Source organism: Manis pentadactyla, chromosome 16 (genome assembly GCF_030020395.1).
Source record: "Manis pentadactyla isolate mManPen7 chromosome 16, mManPen7.hap1, whole genome shotgun sequence".
In the NCBI taxonomy this organism is placed as follows: Eukaryota; Metazoa; Chordata; class Mammalia; order Pholidota; family Manidae; genus Manis; species Manis pentadactyla.
The window spans coordinates 20,682,233-20,701,791 of record NC_080034.1 but is presented as its reverse complement, the minus strand read 5'-3'; the positions used below and the strand labels follow the sequence as shown (position 1 = coordinate 20,701,791).

Genomic DNA, 19,559 nt, shown 5'->3' with positions numbered 1-19,559 from the left:
GAGGCAGAAGGGACGAGGGGGACCTTGTCTGCAGGATGGGAAGCGAACTGCACAGTTTAAGGGCAGGAAACCGTAAGCAGAAAACATATGGGCACCTGTCTTCATCGGAGACAGCCCGGCTTCTTGTATTTCTTTTCTAGAATCCTCCAGTTCAGCACAAAAGCCAACCTTTCTCCCTGGTTGTTTCCTCAAAGAGCCAGTCTGGAGGGCCCCCTTGTGTCTGAGAGAATTACAACCCAAAACGCCACTTCTATAAAATGGCTCCTGGCTCACCTGGCAGGCCCCTGGTTAGTATTACCAGGCAATGGCGCTGGGCAGTGAAATCATATCAGAATGGTAGCACTAAAGCCCACATTTGCTGCCATCCCACAAAACTCAATACAACAGACCCCTGGGTGCCATTAAGCCAATGTCTGGTTCCCAAGTGCAAATCAGTCTCTAAATGAGTATAAAACCTTTCTCCTTGAAGAGTTTGCAAGGAGCAGTCCAAAGACTGCCCTCACTTCTGGCACCAACTGAGAGTTCAGGGGGTACCCCCACACACCCCCAAGTTCAACAATCTGCTAGAAAGACTCACAGGCTCACTGAAAGCTGATATACTCACGGCCACGGTTTATTACAGGGAGAGGATACAGAAGAAAATCAGCCAAGGGAAGGGATGCACAGGGCAGAATCCAGGAGGGTCCCAAACATGGGGCTTCTGGATGTCCTCACTCCGTGAAGTCATGAACAGCAGTCCCTCCTCCTGGCAACTGTGTGTGACAATGAAGTATTGTCAGCCGAGGAAGCCCGCCCAGGCCTTGAGTGCAGACCGTTTACCCGGGCTCCATCACATGGGCATGACTGACAGGCCACGTGGCTGATCTGTCTCCGGCCCCTCCAAAGGTGAGCTACCACCACAGGGCCCAAAGCCCTGCTATTCTAACTATTGGAACAATGACAGAGCGCACACACTGTGGGTGCATGAGGGCAAGTGACCACCTTGACATCTAGGCTTCATTTTCCTCTAAGAAACCATGGAGGCACCTGTGCTGATGGTGGGTGGCATTCACAGTCACCTCACAACTGCTGTTTTTTACATCTCAACAGAAATCCCTCCTAGAGTAAGGGATAGTAAGTGTGCCCTGAGACCCTCATCAAAGACTTGCCTTATTCTCAGGTTTTAGATTTCTGAGTATCAGATATCCCTGAAGCTGCAATTCTTCCTTTTCCATAATTATTTCTGCTGTTTACATTATCTGTCTCCTTACTCTGTAGTGGTTTCTTCCAGAACAGGGGCTCTGTTCTGGGTTCCACTTCCTGTCACCCTGTCTGGCACATAACATAATATTCAAGGCATAAGTCAACATGTTCAAAACAGTGTTGACACACTGAACCTTTAGATCTGATAAGCAAAAAAATTAGCCTACAAATAACGTTTGGGTAGTAAATAACCATTTGGGTGGTAAGAGGATAAAAATAATATATATCTATATTTTCTTATACATGTGTCAAATATAACTGGAGAGATATACAAATATTAAGTGTGTCTGTCTGGGGAGCAGAATCAGGTACCTGGAGGGCGGGGTGGGCTGAAAAGAACACTTTTCACTGTACAGCCTTTTATACTTTTCTGTTTTTTTAAATAATACACTCAACCACGTAAATGTATTATATATCCTGAAAATTTTAATTTAAAAAGTCTAACATCAGGGCAATGATTTGTAAACTCTTTATTTTGGCTAATATTGACCATATTCATTACTGATGTGGATTTATTACAGCTGAGAGTTACTAGATATTCTACTGTTATTAGACATTAAAAATTAGGAAGAGACAGGAGGGGTTTAAAATGGGATAAGGAGAGGAGAAAAGAAGCTGAGAGGGGAACATGAGGTCCTGCCCATCCTTCTCGGGAAATGGGTAGCCAGATCAGATCTAAATGCCAGTCTTTTCAAAAAGGTTTTCAGAAAATGGTGTCAAAACAGTTTTTCAATGGATGAAACAATGTTAATGTTTCTAGAAGAGATCTCTTTGACATGAAAGACCCAACTTAGGAACAACTATACACTGCACATGACAGAGCTGGGATCAAGCAGCCTGGCATCAAATAAGCTACTGCTGAAGACCCAGCAGCCTCCAGGCGCTAGTTCTCACTCACAGGTGTATGTACTGTTTTAGGGCATAAAGATGTTGTAGACGGTTCTCACGTAGATGTCATCTGGAGGTGGCTTCTTCTTGCTGCCCGGTTCAAGAAATTTCTTAATTGTAGGAACATTACTTATTTTCACTGAAAACTCCTTAAAAAAAAAAAAGAACACACAAAAGGTTGGCAGCAAAGGTTCTGGTTACTATGAAAATACCATCGTGCAAAGTGGCCCATCAGAGTTGGTGCAGTAACTATTTGTGGTGGGGATCCAGTCAGAACCACAACCCTGCATCTGTTTAGGGTCTGATCTCTCGGGATGATTATTACAATCTCTGCCGACAACGGCTGGAACCTAGATCAGGCTTTATGCAAATCTCATAGTACACCAAGATGTGAACTCTTTTCAGAGATAGACAAATTAAAAAGATACCTAGATCATGCCAGAAGATGATCATCAAAAAACCCCAACAAAGATCCACGCACTGCTACAGCTGTAGATGCACTCATCCCACCAGCTCCTGGACTTGCCATGGGAATGAGGAAGGAGATATCTAAGCTGGCCTGTGCATACAGTAAAACAACAAATTTGACTGGATCTATACTGTTGGAACTCAACCAAGAATTAGGAGAAGTGCAAATTGTAGCGCTCCAAAATCTTACAACTACAGACTATTTACTGTTAAAAGAACATAAGGGATGTGAACATTCCCCAGGAATGGGTTGTTTTAATTTGTCTGATTTCTCTCAGACTGTTCAAGTTCAGTTGGACAATATCCACCATATCATAGATAAGTTTTCACAAATGCCTAAGGTGCCTAACTGGTTTTCTTGGTTTCACTGGAGATGGCTGGTAATTACAGGTATGCTTTGGTTATGTAACTATACTTCTATTATGTTAATGTGTGTGCGCAATTTAAGTAGTAGCTTAAAACCTATACATGCTGAAGTTACTCTACAAGAAGATATGTCAAAGAAATAATCAATCTTCCCATGTTTTCTTCCGCCTGCTACTTCTATAGCTTTTCTTCTTCCTTCCTAATTACAACCCTTAAATAGAATTCGTGCCTCATATCAAATTTACCGAGTATCATAATTCTTCCAAGTGGTAAAGACACCTCAAGACAAATGCTGGGCATAGAAGCCACAGGGCATAAATATGCAAAGAAGTAAAAAGCTAACCATTTCAAACAATAAGGCTTCTCTCTCACTTACCAACTTTACATTTCCCTGTATGGCCCCGGAAGATGACTGGTTAGCCAGAGACGGGTAAGATTCCTCAAGGGAGGAACAACCTAAGACAGGCACAGTCGCAGGGGGGTCATCAGGTGAGAAATTGGGGATCAACAGAGGTGAGGCTTAGAACCTCACCCCCCCAATCTGAGAGAAATCTTCTGCATACGTGGATGTTTTATTGCCCTTGTCTAGCTTGGATTAACACATAGTCTACAGGCACACACCTGATCATCTACATTTGCTCTCTTACAACACTAAACTATGTTTTCTACCTTTATCTTGTATCTACCTACCACTCCAGCATTTTATTAAAAATAATAATAAAGAGAGAAATGTGGTATCCACATATAAATCAAGTATAAAAACCAAATGAGTATTCATATTTGAACTGACTGTTTATAGTTCATAATGCATGAGCAAAACCGAAAGTTTCTGTGATGACTGCCCTTGTACTGTTCACCATGTAACTTATTCATTATGTAAGAATTTGTTCTACATGTAAGAACTTGTTTGTTATGCCTCAGAAGATTGGAGACTGATGAAAATTAGGCTTGGGGTGGATTAATGATTGTGCATTGAGCATTGACTCCCCTATACAGAATTTTATTTATTTATTTATTTTATTTATTTATTTATACAACCATTTGATCAATAAATATGAGAGATGCCCTCACAAAAAAAAAAAAAAAAAAAGGACAGACTTCCAATGGTAAAATAAATAAGTAACCGGGATGTAATGTATAGCATAAGAAATATAGTCAAGATATTGTAACAGCTTGGTAGGGTGATAGCTGGAACCTAGAATTATGTATATAAATGTTCTACCACTGTGTTGTACACTTCAAAACTAATGTAATGTAATACTGTGCGTCAACTACCCTTCAATAAAAAATAATTATCTAAAAAAAAAAGATACCTAGAATAAGATTATACTTGCTCCAAGAGGAAAAAAGGAATTAAAGGCATGAAAATACCTCAAATATACTGATCTGCTCAGAGAAAATGCATGAATAATTTAAATAAAACTGTTTTTAAAAGTCAACAGATGGTACAGTTTACATTTTAAGATTCAGCTTCCTTGGGCTTTTTTACTCTTATTAGTAAATGGATCTGCTTTCTGGCTATGTGCGGGAGATAGCCAGATACATTTTTTTAAATCCTTTATCAGGTATTTGTGTAAAGTGGAATGGAAGAAAATCATATTTTTCACTCATAGAGTCAAATCTTACCAATTTTTGGTAAATGAGGCAAAGTCCATTAGATCTAGTGAAACATTTGAATTACATCCATCATATATAATTACTATATTAAAATCTTTCAAAGAGGACATTTATTTAAAAAGCTACTATTTATTAAATGTCTATTTGTACAAAGCACATAGCCTTAATTAAGCATGCACACACATATAAACATACATACATACATATGTCACTAATATTAAGTTCTATGTAAATTAAAAAATCTCTTTTATTGCTTATTTGAACTATTTGTATTATTACCAATATTTAGAAGCTTGTTCCATAGGATTTCAATATTTACCTGGGATTCGCACTTACCATGTTTAATAAAACTTTTGTGACATTTGATTTTTTTTTACCCTTTAATCAATGCAGGAATGACCCTTTAGTTCAACACAGATCTGGTGCTAGATTTTGAAGTCCTTTAATACTGATGCTCGATCTGATAAGAGATTAAAATTGTATTTACAGAGATGTGCCTGGGGTTTAAAAACAATATGTTAGCACCACAGAAGGAAAATACCAACAGGTCCCTCGGTTACTTCAGGGACCTACTGGTATTTAAGTCAAATTAAAGAATGTTCATCTCTTTATCTGCCAGAGGAAATGAACAGATAGCTAAAGGACAGAGTGGCTATTTGCCTTGCTGAAGATTTCTAGTCTCATTTTCTGGGCGTATGTATGTCCTCATTAGAATTTCAAAATGATGTCTACACGATGTGTGAAAAGTATTTTTTTTTAATGTATGTACATTACTCTGGAGATTTAGTGTGTGTCTCTCTTGGCTTTTGGTAACTTGGTCATAGATGTGTCAAATTTGGTCTATATAAAGGATTGGCAACCCTGTCCTATAAAGGACCAGTCAGCAAACACTTTAGGCTTTGCAGACCATACAGTCTTTATGAGAACTGGTCAACTCTGCTTTGGAAGCACAAAAGCTCCTTTAGACAATGCATGAATGAATGTGCGTTTTAATAAGCTTTGTGCCAATCACCTTATTTGCAGATGCTGAAATTTTAACTTCATAAAATTTCTTATGTCATGAAATATTACTGCTCTTTTGGTATTTTCCAACCATTTAAAAATGTGAAAGCTATTCTCAACTCAAGAGCTGTACAAAACCAGGTGGCAGGCCTGATGTGGCCTGGGAGGGAGGCCACAGTTTGGCACCCCCCAAGCCCACTAGACTTGGAGATAAAAGCTATGATTGCAGACAAAATTCAGGCACCCACTAAGTAGGCCATCTTGGCTACTGACTTCTTTATCTAGGTCTCTATTTCCTTATTTATATGTGGAAGGAATAATTTTTAAACTTCTATCATCAATCCTGCCACAATAATATTGAGGAATAAGAGAAGCCACACACGTCTCTCCTTGGAAGTTCTGGGAATGAGACAGAGGGAATGCTTTGGGGTGAGGTTTGGGGTGTCTCTTACTGGCACTCAGAACTCAGGCTCCAGCATTTCCAGTCTGAGGCCACGTTACTTCAGAGACTGGGAGCCACACCCTGACAGCCACACGCTGACCATGAGCCTTTCTGAGCCTGACTGTCCAGCTCTCAGGTCAGGACATACGGCACGAGCGGCTGAGGAGCACCCTGTCCCTGTGATTCCTGTATGGCAAGTCCCTTTTAGCAAACTATGTGTGGAGTTTGTCCCAAGAGTGTAGTTAGGGAACAAAACGAAGGCAAAACTTCTTTCACGTGTAAATGATCTTACAGCTCTTAAGGATGTGGGGAGCAGAAAAAAATTTCAAGTCTGTACCTGCATTTCCTTTTACTAACTAGAATCTACAAAAAAAAACCAAAAACTCACACACACACAGCCAGCCAACAGACATCCAAGGAAGGCCTCAGAGCTCTGAGCCAATCTTCTAAAACATGATTTTATTTACCTGAAGGTGAGGAAACGCAGACAGGATGTTAGGGATTTTCTCTTCTAGAGCCAAAATGGTTTGGAGTAGAATCACGTCTGCAAGGCTCAGCTGATCACCAACGAGAAACCTCTGTCCATGATCCCTTAAAACCTGTAGGATGTTAATGTTTCGCACTGGTCAATACTACTTCACATGGAGAACTGAATGAAGCTATTGAATCAGTGCAGTATCTGAGAAAAGGTCTAACTACAACCTTGTCCTTTGATCCTCTGAGAAATAACATCAACTAAGGAAGCTCCCTATATCGGACAGAGAGAAAGAGCAGAAAAGGTGTAGAAATGAAAGCATTATTAAATAACTGCTTTATATCAGAATGAGACACTGAAAACAGGAAGGAAATATTAATTCTGGATTTAGCATCCAGTGCTTTAAACAGATGCACCTATTCCATAAAAATGTCTACAGAAATGAATTAGTCTTGATGCAAACTCAGGCGGCTGGGGGAATGTGATGTTAAGGAGTGGGCAAGAGGACCTCTCCAAAGGTCTGATCTCTTTGCCAGTTCTATTTCTACAACCATCAGGACTCATAGTCACAAACTGGACATGATTATAAAAAAAGCAAGCTTCCTTTCCCATCTTCCAAAACAGAGAATATTAAAAGCATGACAGTTTATCTTGACTCCCGTTTTGAGAGTCACACATAGGCGCGAGAGTCACAGGAGCAGGTGATGATCAGGGAGAGACAGGGAACAGTGGTGAAAGAGGGAAAAACGCCTTTGCAGTGAACTCTTGGATGCCCGCTCACAAGTGCGAGTACCTGTGTGTGTGCGTGTGCACGCATGTGCCTGCCAAAGACTGTACATACGACTCCAAATCAAACACAGCTACTGGAACCAGAGTGGGGGAACACAATGAATCCAGTTACAGTAAGGGGCCAGAGTTTCAATCTTGGCTCCTGACCTTGGGCACATCACTCAATCTCTCCGTGACTGATCCATTATGTGTAAAATGAGGGGTCACAATTTTTCACTGTGTTGGGAGGGGCCCTGACAAGGTCTGGCCCACTGGGATGTAAGACCCAGCAGTGACCTTTCACCGAGGCACCTACTCCCTTGTCACCCCACATTTCTGCATTATCATATTGCACATTCACCAAGTGTCCACTTGGACAAGAGACCATGAAACCCAGTGACAGAAAAACCCAGATGATACCTCTCCTTCTTTTATCTAATTCCACAAAAAGGACCAGAGGAGGTTCGCCAATTTCATATTTTCACATTTTCTTCTTTTGTTTTTTAATCAAAACATTTAAAACAATTCCTCTCAGTTGAGGAAAAGAGGAGCCTGAATCTCAGAAAAGCAGATACAATAACATACAAGGAAAACAACAAAACAGGTAACAAGCAAAAGAAGAGAAATAAAACAGCAATGGTTCTTCTCTTATGTCCAACCACCAAGTAGGCTGCTCCACAGATATCTGTGGGATGAAAGAATGAATGAATGAAGTCGTTTTTGCTTTTCCTTCTCTTACACAGGTGGGCACCTGGTGAATGTAAGGCATGATAATGCACACCTGTGGTGAACCCCTGGTCCTGGTAGAGTCTAAGGGGCTCCAAGACATCCTGACTTTGTGCTGATGGCTGCTGTCTGTGAGGTTAGTCCAACAGCCTAGCTTTACACTTCCCTGCACGGATATTAGTGGCAGCTCCCTTGGAGCTGGTTATCCTGCATTTATAGGCTTCCCTGCCACCTACCTTTTCAAACACAGGGAAGTATCTAATGATAGCCTTCTGGGCCATGTTAACCACCTCCTTTTGTTGATCATCTGGTTTTAGGAAAGGATGCATGATAATCAGTTCCAGAAGATCTAGTGTTGCCTCCACGTACATGTCAATCCTTAAAACAAAAACAGTGTTCTCAGTTTCCCCTGCTTCGAACTCACCAACTTCCACAACTAACCATTCAGAGTGCTTTTCTCTTAAGGCTCCGGCAACTTAAGTACCAATAAGCACTTATCTACACCTGTCTCTTAAGAGCACATATGCAAAGTCAAGTCTAATTGTAATTTAGAAAACTCCTTTAGGAAAATCTGTCCCAAATCAGAAAGCATAATAGTCATGACTGCCCTCTCTCTCCTGCCCTCCTCCTGATCCCAGCACCAATGCTCGCTGTGGGTGGAATTTCACATTTATAAAAACAGTGATATCATTTGTGGAATGCTCGGTATGTACCAGGCATGATGCTAAATTATCCAGTATCTGGAAATATCCAAATTCCAGTGAATCCTATAACGTTATGAGGAATGTGCTATTGTTATCCCATCGTATGGGAAACTCATCAGGACCCTGGAACTTAGCACTTTGCCAGGTATCGTGCATCTAGGAGGTAGAAGGGCCAGACTCTGAATTTAAAATTATAGCCCAAGGCACAGTATTCCAGGCCCTGAAAGTCACAGCAGCTTCCTGTTCCTAATATTCGATGATAATAAATTTAAACATGTTGAAACCTGAAACAGTCACACCCCAGATACAGGATCCAGTATCTCTGTACTGATTTTCCAACTTTTTGTTCCCCGTTCACACTAACGATACAAGGCATAAAGTAGACGGGGTGTGCTGCAGAGGACTGCTGCTAAAACCAGCTAAGGCATCAGTAGCTGACAAGTGAGAACATGCGAGAAGGGCCACAGTACAAGGTTCTCTCCTTGAGGTCCTTGCCAAAGAGATGGTGCTTGTCCGCTATGTAGTGGAGGATGCTTCGCGTCTGCACCAACTTCATCCCGTCAATTTCAACCATTGGCACTTGCTGGAACAGCAGGTGGTTACCTGAGATCAGAAGCCCAGAGTTAGAAGTGATCTCTTCCTGGTCCCCCAACCCCTAAAAAGATCCTCTATTGAATGAAAAGGGACATTGGCACCATAGCCTTAGGACATAATGCAAAGCTCCCTGATGACAGACAGCCTCAACTTCCTTCAGGGGTGCAGATTTAGCCATAAAAGAAGCCAAAAAACTAGCATTGTTTCAAACCTTCTTTTCTTCAACTTTCATCCCAGGGAACAGCTACCCATAGTGATAAGGGGAAGAAGGTAAGGAAGAGCTCTGCAGAGCTGAGCTGGCCAGTTTGGTGGCCAATAGCTATATGTGTCTGGTTAGACCTAAATTTAAATTAATCGATATTTAAAAAAATTTTAAGTTCAGTTCCTTAGTCACACTTAGACACATTTCAAGTGCTCAGCTGGCCCCTGTGGTGAGCCGCTGCTGGACTGCACTGTGCAGCACGGAACATCTCCATCGCTGTAGAATGTTCTACCAACTGCACTGCTGAAGCCAATCTGATAAGGAAACCTAAGTCACCAATTGATATTCATGTATATTCACCAGTTTTTCTTTTCCACAGCCACAGACTACTTACTATCAAGTTTGCCTGTCACTGGTTAAAAAGCAACTCATAGGTTTCTTCAACAAACCTGTTATCAACCACCTTTCACATACCAAGCTTTGGGGAGAGATGCACGTACAGGACATAGCCCAGCCCCCCAGGGGCACCAAGGGTCGGGGGCACAGGAGGGTGGAGGGGAGATGGGTACTCCGCACATGCCTAGGGCTGTCAGACCAGTGTCACGCATGGTGACGTTACAGTCCTGCAGAGCCGGCCCCCGTCTAGGGAGCCTGCACTCAGGCTTGGGGACCCTGCTGATGGCTGGGAGAAGGCTGCTCACAGACTTGCTAGGAATTGCTTATGGGGCCTGGGTGTGGGCAGGGTCGACCAGGAGTAAAAGGGGGGCTTTTCATTGATTCCATTTGTTTGGTATTTACTTCAGAAATGCAGCCCAGTTGTAAATGGGAATTTCTATCTGTATACTTCAAGCAGGTACCAATGTCTCAGTCAAGGAGATGAGGAGGAAAGGGAGAAAGGAGAGGAAGAAAGGGGAAAAAGGGGTGAGAGGAGGGCCGGGGGAGGAGAAAGGGATGGAGACGGGCCATTCCTTCGGGTGCTTCTCCCTTTGCTTGCTCTTACTGAATAGCAGGCCATTTTCTACCATTTTCAGCTATTACTCCCTCCTGCTCGTCTGGTTTTAGGACACTGCTCTGAATGCCCGGTGTCAGCAGTGTCTCTGCCCTCCCACATATGACACTGGATGGTTAAGAAACAAAATCAGTATCACCGACAGTTGTTTCATCCCCATACTCACCATCCTGCAACCTCTGCAGCTGTTCTTTTGTTTCTAAGAATTCTTCATCAAACTAAATACAAAAAAAAAACCCACCCAAAGAAGGTACATGTCATTGCAGGATCAGGACTGAAAACACCAAGTTAAAGTGCCTCAGAAGCAGAGAGAAAAAAAGCATTTAGCACCCACATCTTGGTTTCTAAGTATCACTGTGCACAAAAGAAACATGGGCTTCTAGGAGGAAAGGTTGATTCTGCTCCATCAGAAAGCAAGGAAGCACGCAAAGACGAGTAAGTAGGCAAAGGCATGCAGACTCCAACGGCGGGACTCCCTAGCGAGGCTTGGGATAATCCGAGCATCAGAACGAGCAATAATGCACACCAACAAAAAAAATCCCTGCATCCATCAGTGATGACATTTTTTAAAAAAGGAGGGGAGGGAAAGCTCGAATTAGTGTTAGCCAATGATAAAATTAGGAAGTCGCCAATTTGCAACCTACAGTGTAATAACCGATTCTGATAAGAATCACAGTCGATGCCGAACTCATTGAGTTGTCATACACAGAATATTCAAACAACTTAAGTATGACCAAGGAAAAATGTATCTTTGGGATGGAAAGATCTGGAGATCTCACCAACTATCTAACCAAGGCACCAAACTTAGCTCCCTACTGGGGGCCACTCTAGACACGGTGGGATTCCTGCTGTTACACAATGAGAAGGACACAGAGACACAGTAAAAACATGGCCAGAAACATTTAACCTGGGTCTAAGTGCATGGGAACGTGAGGCATATCCGCAACATGGGACACTGTCACAAAAATGGCCTGGACTCTCAGGCTTACAGACAACTTCATTTTTTTTTTGTTTTTAAACATCATGTGGGTGTGCAAGGTTCTGGAACGGGTTTGGGGGATTTGTCTGCCTCTGTCATTCCCACTCTGGTCTTTACCACTCAGCTGGCTCCTGTTTCTACACACCTATTCACTTCCGGACTGAAAACACGAGCTCCATTTGCCAAGGAAAAAGCTTTATTTAAAGGAGATTTGACTTCGGCCCTCCTCTGCTAACTCTCCTTTATGCAATTTGGTGTTTCTAAGTCACATAACTGGCTCTTTGTTGACAGAAATTCACGCAAGAGACTCAATTTCTCCTTCACACATTCCTTTTCTGTCAGGTCAAGGGTACAAAAGAAAAAAGAGCATGTACTGTTCTTGATAAAGAGCCAAAAAGGCAGAACCACCAAATGCCTGAATCTTGACTAGATCCTGGATTATGGGGGATAATTATAACCGCTAGATAGATAAGTAACAGTTACAGAGACATTTGGGGGAAAACAGGGAACTTTGAATATGCATTACATAGTAGATTTTGTAAAACTAGTATTAATTTTCTTATTTGTGGCAATACTGTTGTTATTAGAATCATTATTCTTTCTTAGGAGGAAGAGACATGCTGATGTCTTCTACTTGCTGTTAATGACTGAGAATAAAAAAGCAGAGAGGCAGGGCAGGGGCGAGGTGGGGCAAAAAGAGGGAGCAAACGTAGCCAAATACTAGTCACTGGTGAATCTAGTTGAAAGGTGTCCGTTATACTATTACACCTTTGCTGTAGGTTTGAAAGTTTTCAGATTTAAAACTTGGGGTGGAAAAAAAGAAACACTGAAAACAACTCCCTCTCCTGACATTACACAGTGTGTTCTAAGGCACTAAGGTGCTTCCTGTGGGAAAGAGGAGGCCTCCTCTCACCCCGTCCCGGGATGGCTCCCCACCTGTGTCTGTCCCTGTGCTGCTCCCCCAATCATCAGATGGAGGGCAGAGCTGATGGCACGGGATCAGGAGTCCTCCCTTCCTCCATCTCAACTAGCTGGCGTGGGGGCTGAACTGGGATAGAGGCACAGCGTCTCCTACTGGCCAGGATCCTTGTGGCATGAGGAGAGGGGCCTCAGTGTCCCCAGGAACTCCATCCGGTGCCATCTGAACAGTGGCTTCAGGGCAAGAATGTTCGGGGCACCGGTCCAAACACCTAGCTGTTCAGAAGTGTTGGGAGTGGTGCTCCCTCCACGCTGCTGCTCTCAAATTTGTGTCACCGTGATCATTTAAAGCACATAAAAAAGTGACAGGGGTTCCGAGTCAGAGCCAGGCACTCCCCTCTGAGATTCACAGTCAGGAGATGGGAGAGAGTGGAAATAGCCATTTTTTAAAACAAGTTCTTCCAAATGGTTCTGATTCTGGTTTTTGACTTCTGGGAACATTCTATAAAAAGTGTGCCATCTCTCACCAGAGACACTCTGTGTCAAACTGTATAAAACTGGTGATCGGTGAGAAGCTGATGCTGGAATGGAGGAAAAGGGAGAAAATCACAGGCAGAGCTTGGAGGGAGCATGGTGACCGTATTCTCAGTATTGCTTGAGGCTGTAAGGACAGAACACAGCGTCCAGGTTTCCATCTTCACAGTCATTTGTCTTTGTCTCCTAACCAGGGCACTGTTCCCACGTAGGACTCTCCGGAGAACTGCCTCTTGCACACCCCAGCACTCCCTTTTCAACACTTTCAGTTCTAAGGGAATTGCCCAGAAGTCCTGAATTAGGAGTCTGTGGCCCTTAAGTCTCCTCTTTTACACGTGTTCCCTCTTAACAAGGGGGCTCAGGCTTGCTTTCTGGGCTACCTTCAGGCAAATAAAGCCCCAGGCAGTGAAGAAGCAACACTGTTTAAGGACTCCAACCAGGCGACAGAGACAGAGGACACTGACTCCCTGAATTAGGACAGGCTGCCTTTCCGCAGGTTTTAACGACCTAGTTACTCAGACGTTGTGTGCTTTTCATTTCAGGCTTAATTCAATACTATGACATAGGGTATAATGAACGCATCCAGTGGCTGCCAGCCAGCCCTCCTGTTTCAGATCTATATGAGCATAAACTGAGCTAAAAATGTGTTTTAGCAAAGAAATGGGGAGGGGACTCCCAATACTATCTTTTAGGAATTTTTTCTGTTAACCATGTGGTTAGCCCTATCCAGAGAGGCCAATCTAGCTCCCTCCACCCTAGTCGAAGAGGTGGGATCAAAACCCAAGCTGGGCTAATTATCCTACCCACCTGCCTGCCCACTGTGGCTGATCTAGGGTAGGTGGGTCATATGACACATGCTCTTCTTTGTTTAACTGACTTTGGATTGATTTCTATTATTGTGACAAAGAATCTTGACTCATAGAGCAAGGGGGACAGGGCAGAATGAAGACAGGGGAAAGAGAAGACTTGACAAAGGATTATATTACATGCACATATGAGATGTCCATTGCAAAACTAATTAAATAAGCCAGATTTGCAAACTCAGAAGCAAAACAAGTGTTAGGTGACATAAATAAGCCATCCAGGTTCAAGTTACGGCCCTTAGAATTTTTTCACTCTCTTCTCCAGACAATTGGAAAATAATCCTGAGACACCAGGGAATGATGGGGACTATTGAACTAGAAAGGTCCATCTATAGTGGCAGTCCTTCCTCAGATTCACAGCAACTGCTGCCCCTGTGGAACTGAGAGCCCAGCACCATCAGGCCTTCAAAATTCTCAAGAGATGTGAGAAGTCCGAATTTGCATATAAAAATGAAATCAACTAATTTAGAAAATTATAAAACACTGTATAAAAAGGTATGATGATATGATAAGGAAAGAAACCAAAACCCAACCCAAACAAAAAACGAAGCCCCAAACTGAACAGTCACTATTTGTCATCTTTGCCGGTTACCAGGGTAACGACTTGTTATTTTGAAAAATTAATAAAAAGAGAGAATCAAGCATTTACCTTCCCTTTCCTATCGGAAATGTAATTCAAGGTAATTAGTTAACAAGTGAAAAATTACTCTTCATGTGAGAAACACAGTTAACAAATTCAGATAAAATGAAAGATACAGAAAAATCATGATTTTGTATGTAAGCCCTAACAGTGGTGATGGTCAAAAGCTGCGAAAAATACTAATTAAAAAGGTAATGGAGAAAAATTTATACTGCTTGGATCAGGCTGACATCACTGGAACGCATGGCTCAAGCTTGGCATTGCTGAAAAGGAGACCCACGTCATACATTCTCTGATGCTGCGCAATAGAAATATGTTCAGTTTCCCTCTGATGGAGTCTGGCAGGAAAAAAAAATTTAGAGATAGAAGGAAGCCTGGATTTGATCACACCTCTGGGTACAACTAGCTGTTTGTAGGAACTATAGACAATAGAAGGATACGTTACAATGAGGGTAAATCAGCCAAATCTAGAATGGGGGAAATTCTGTAGGGCAGAATTTTTTTTTCATAAATAAACGGCTCTAGAAACAAATGCAGACACATAGCACCCAGATCTTGGCTGCTAATACCTTTATTTTCTAATAAAAGGGACTTGGACTCCGTGGAGAAATACTGGACTCTAGGGCCAGGGCAAGGAAGATACAAGATGAGCCTGGAGTACTTTACAGTGTCAGAAAGGAAGAAAGGGCTGAAGAAAAAAAAAGAAAAGAAAAGAGAGGATGGGGCTATGCGGAAAGGGCACAGAGCCACCCTGGAAGGCACAGTGGTTAGAGCCGGGACAATATAAATAACAAAGTATTATTGGATTATAACCTAAATACAAAAAAATATACTTAAGTCCATATAAATCAATGATTGAATAACAAAATAAATGGAGGGAAAAAAGACAAGGCTCCTTACATAAAAATTCTAAATGCAGATACTGCCCACCGCAAGGAGCTGGAGCTTAATTACCATCCGGTTGAGTGTGGGCTGAACTTATTGATTCAGTTTCAAACAACAGAGGGGAAAATAATGCCTTTACAATGAGAAAACTGGCAGACACCACCTTTTAACCAAATGACCAAGTTTAACAGCCCTAGAAAGAGCTCATGGAACCCCTAATATGATGCCAACAAGAAGGGGACTTCACCTCTGTGCCACTGTCCCCGCAAGCCCCAAACGCCAGACTAATCATGATAAAAATGTTAGACAAACCCAAACTGTGGGGGATACTATCAGAAACCTGACCAATACTTTTCAAAACTGTCAAGGTCGTGAAATACAGGAAAAACTGAGAAACTGTCAAAGATGAGAGAGAGTAAGGGAGCATAATGGCAAAATATGTTGGATCCTGGAACAGTAAAAGGACATTAGTGGAAAAACTCATTCAATTTGAATAGTCTGTAGTTGAGTCATGCACCAATGCTAATTTCTTAGTTTTGACACGGTTATGTAAGATGTCATCATCAGAGGAGACTGAGTGGTAGTTGTATGAGAGCATGCAGTAATATCTTTGTAACTTCCATAAATCTAAAATTATTCCCAAATATAATTTATTTATTTTTAATGCAGAGGCAACTGTTACAGATTTTTTAAATGCTGAAAGCAACAGAATGAAATGCAACCTGTGGACCTGATCTAGATACAGACCAGAATAAACGAATTATAAAAAAAAACATTTGAGACAATCAGACTGAGTGTTAGATGGTAAGAAGAAATTGTTGGGTGTGATAATAGTACTGTGGTTATGTTTTAAAATCCCCATCTTTAGAGATAAAAAATGAAATGCGCACAGATGGAATGACATGCTGTTTACATTTTGCTTTAAAATACTCCCACAAAATAAGTGGAGAGGGGATAGATGAAATAAGATTAGCATGAAGTTAATGATTGTTGAATCTGTGAAGGATGAAGGGCACACTGAAATTCATAGTCATGTTCTCTTTACCACTGTTCCTACTTGAAAATTTAAAACATAACCACAGTACTATTATCACACCCAACAATTTCTTCTTACCATCTAACACTCAGTCTGATTGTCTCAAATGTTTTTTTTTATAATTTGTTTATTCTGGTCTGTATCTAGATCAGGTCCACAGGTTGCATTTCATTCTGTTGCTTTCAGAACAGTAAAAGGACCTTAGTGGAAAAACTCATTCAATTTTTAGATCAGACAGAAGCCAATGAATAAGCAGGGATAGAAAGTAAGATAGAATTCTGTCAACTACATTTTATATATAAAGAAAAAAACCCTTGAAAGGAAGGAATCTTCTGACTCAATGAAGCATGCCTGTAATAGCAGTGGGAGAGGCCCAGAACAGGACTCCGCCATGTATGTTCTCCTCAAAAGTCTCTAAGTCACGACAAATCTGTGAATAGACAGCACACGGGTTACCTCGACTCCAGCGGCAGCTAAAACCCATCTTACGGATTCCATCCGGCCCCTCCCGTTCGGGTAGTGGAGCTTGGGCTTCGCTGCCATCGCGGCTTTTCTGCTTTCTGAAAAAAAACAGATGCAGCAGCTCCTCGCACGTAACAGTCTTAATTTCGTGGCCTCAACCCAGTGCTCAGGGGCTAAAGGAATATTCAGGATTTTGGCACAAGAAACTAGTTTTTAAAAATATTATTACTGCATTTTCCCTCACTAAATAAAAACATACCACCATTAAAAAAAAAAAAACCAAACCAACGACCTTAGCTTCCATACTGTTTCTATTCATGATTTCTTATTCTGGATCTGGGGAAGCTGAGGCCATCTGTAGCAAAGACAGTGGCGCTAACCTCACGGTATTTCACAGATTCAGAACATTATATACTTTGACCTTGAAAACCTCAGTTTTCCAAATTCGGCCTGGACAGTCAAGACGCGGAGGGCCGTGGAGGGGAATAATGCCCCCACTGGCACCTCTGCAAGAAATCATACTTTCACATGCATCCTCATATTCGATCGTCACAGCACCCGGGCGGTGGACAGGCCCAGTATGACTATTGTCTGCAAAGCGTGCGTCTATCGTCACGCCCGCGGGGGCTGCCCGCGGGTCGCCCTCGTCTCCCGCCCAGGCCGGGAGATGAGCCACGGACTCGGTCACCCGAGACGGGACTCCCGGGGTATCCCGCGACCCGGCTCGGCGCACGCTGGGCCCGGACCGGGGCGGATCCGACCCGCCTTCCAATGGATTGAGTCCGCAGAGCGGGTTAATAGAAATACGCACCCATAGCCAAGAATGACCCCATCCCCAGCCAAGGAGGCCCACTCTGCTCAGAAGGGGGCGGGAACGCAAAGCACAGAGGGCGGGCGGCGGGGAGAGGGTGAGGGATGGCAGACGGGGTAAGAGGCCCGGGAGAGGAGGGCAGACGAGAAGCGGGGAAATGGCGGGAGGGGAGACAGGCAGACAGACCTGGGATCCGCACGGGGCCGGGAGCCGCGGAAAGCGCGCAGCGAGCGGTCTGCAGCGCCGCACACCCGCGGCTGAAGAGGGCGCCCGCGGTGGGCGAGGCTCCAGGAGGCTGCGCCAATAGGGACGGCACTGTTTAGCATGCCCCACCCATCTGCAAGGCATTCTGGACAATGTGAAAACAGCCCCAATTCGTGCCCGTTTCTACACCAATTTAGCGTTTTGAGAGATAAAGTGACCTTTGAAATACTAGGCTAGCTTTGGAATAAAAATTGGATTACTTGAAAATTCCTGCTAAAGGCCTGGAGTGGTAAACTAGTACACCTATGTGTAAAGACAAAATTCTCTTTAGGTTTATATTCTTCCTGAGCAACCGCGAATTTTCGGATGTGAGGGCGATCTGGCTGCGACATCTGTCACCCCATTGATCGCCAGGGTTGATTCGGCTGATCTGGCTGGCTAGGCGGGTGTCCCCTTCCTCCCTCACCGCTCCATGTGCGTCCCTCCCGAAGCTGCGCGCTCGGTCGAAGAGGACGACCTTCCCCGATAGAGGAGGACCGTTCTTCGGTCAAGGGTATACGAGTAGCTGCGCTCCCCTGCTAGAACCTCCAAACAAGCTCTCAAGGTCCATTTGTAGGAGAACGTAGGGTAGTCAAGCTTCCAAGACTCCAGACACATCCAAATGAGGCGCTGCATGTGGCAGTCTGCCTTTCTTTTGACAATGCATGCAAATTTAAACCGTTTTTTTTTTTTTAAAGGTACACATCTAGGTGTTGGTGGGGGCCAAAGAAGTAATTTGGTAAATAATCAAATGAGTAGAACGCAGAATTCTCATGGATTTTAAACTTAAAAATAACTGCCTTCATAGGGACTTCAAAACTATTCCTTGTTTTTAGAGGCAGCTTCTATTTGTTTTATTTCACCGATCGGGGGCTGTCGAGAGCACCTGGCTTGAAAAGCCCGTTGGCGCTGATGGAGTAAACAGACTCTGGACTCTGAATCCATTGGAAGGCGGGATTGCAACTAATACGATCAAATCTTAATTTTCAGTAGATTTCTCTGACAGAATGAATTGGGACAGTGGTGGGGACAGAGAGAGGCCTGTTAAATGTCCGTGTGAACTAAAAGAGCATCATGAATTTGAAGAAGATGGGTTAGAAAAACTGAGATCATAAGAAGGTAAAAGGTAAAGGATTTATTAATCAGTCCAAGGGAATAGGGGAAAAAAGGGCCAGAATGACACTCTTCAACCCCAAACACACACACATCTTTCTTGTACTGACTTAACACAGAGATTACGCAGTTTAACACAGGAAGTCATATTTTACAACCCTGCTAAAAGTGATCACTTTTTACTTTTTTTCTTCCAATCCATCTTATTACAAGGATTAACTTTAATTGAACTTTATAGGACAAGTTTCATTCAATTTTGATGTGCAAAACATTTATCTCCACTTTATTTCTAATTGGTTGAACCACATCAAATTGCTGATATTTTATCATTTTTCTCCTAGCCTACAAAAATGGCAACTTCCTATATAAAATAGGGGTAATAAAACCCCCAATCTTTTGTTACAGGCAACCTTGTTTACCTGAAAGAGAAACAAGGCAGTAGCATACTGTTATAATCACACAGGCTTGTGAAGAAACAAAAAGTCCTGTTATAATAATTTTGCCGTTCTACGACAGGTACCTTTAGGTCATTTTATTCCTTGGAAGCCCCTGAGATCATTCTATACCTGGAG

General features: G+C 42.7%; 1 protein-coding gene across 3 annotated transcripts; it reads right to left on the bottom strand.

The window, feature by feature from the left end:
• Positions 1 to 1,696: 1,696 nt before the first annotated feature.
• GSTA4 (glutathione S-transferase alpha 4) lies at positions 1,697 to 17,917 on the bottom strand. 3 transcript variants are annotated; one of them, XM_036916375.2, is made up of 7 exons: positions 17,818 to 17,917; positions 16,815 to 16,918; positions 10,670 to 10,721; positions 9,169 to 9,301; positions 8,231 to 8,372; positions 6,493 to 6,624; positions 1,697 to 2,279 (listed from the first exon to the last, which is right to left on the bottom strand). In XM_036916375.2, exons 2-7 carry the CDS (start codon positions 16,899 to 16,901, stop codon positions 2,157 to 2,159), a joined length of 669 nt encoding a protein of 222 aa, XP_036772270.1. In that variant the 5' UTR covers positions 16,902 to 16,918; positions 17,818 to 17,917; the 3' UTR covers positions 1,697 to 2,156. The 3 variants fall into 3 exon arrangements, with proteins under 3 accessions (XP_036772270.1, XP_036772269.1, XP_036772271.1); XM_036916374.2 differs by lacking the exon at positions 17,818 to 17,917 and adding an exon at positions 17,632 to 17,747; XM_036916376.2 differs by lacking the exons at positions 10,670 to 10,721; positions 17,818 to 17,917 and adding an exon at positions 17,632 to 17,750.
• Between the last annotated feature and the right edge of the window lie 1,642 nt (positions 17,918 to 19,559).

Excerpts from the sequence above, each read along its gene's own strand:
- GSTA4 (XM_036916374.2), bottom strand. The coding sequence starts at position 17,653 with ATGGGGTCATTCTTGGCTATGG. Across the intron at positions 10,722-16,814 it reads TAGCTGCCGCTGGAGTCGAG|TTTGATGAAGAATTCTTAGA; the intron begins GTAACCCGTGTG and ends TTTTGTATTTAG. Across the intron at positions 8,373-9,168 it reads GACCTCAAGGAGAGAACCTT|GATTGACATGTACGTGGAGG; the intron begins GTACTGTGGCCC and ends TTTTGTTTTAAG.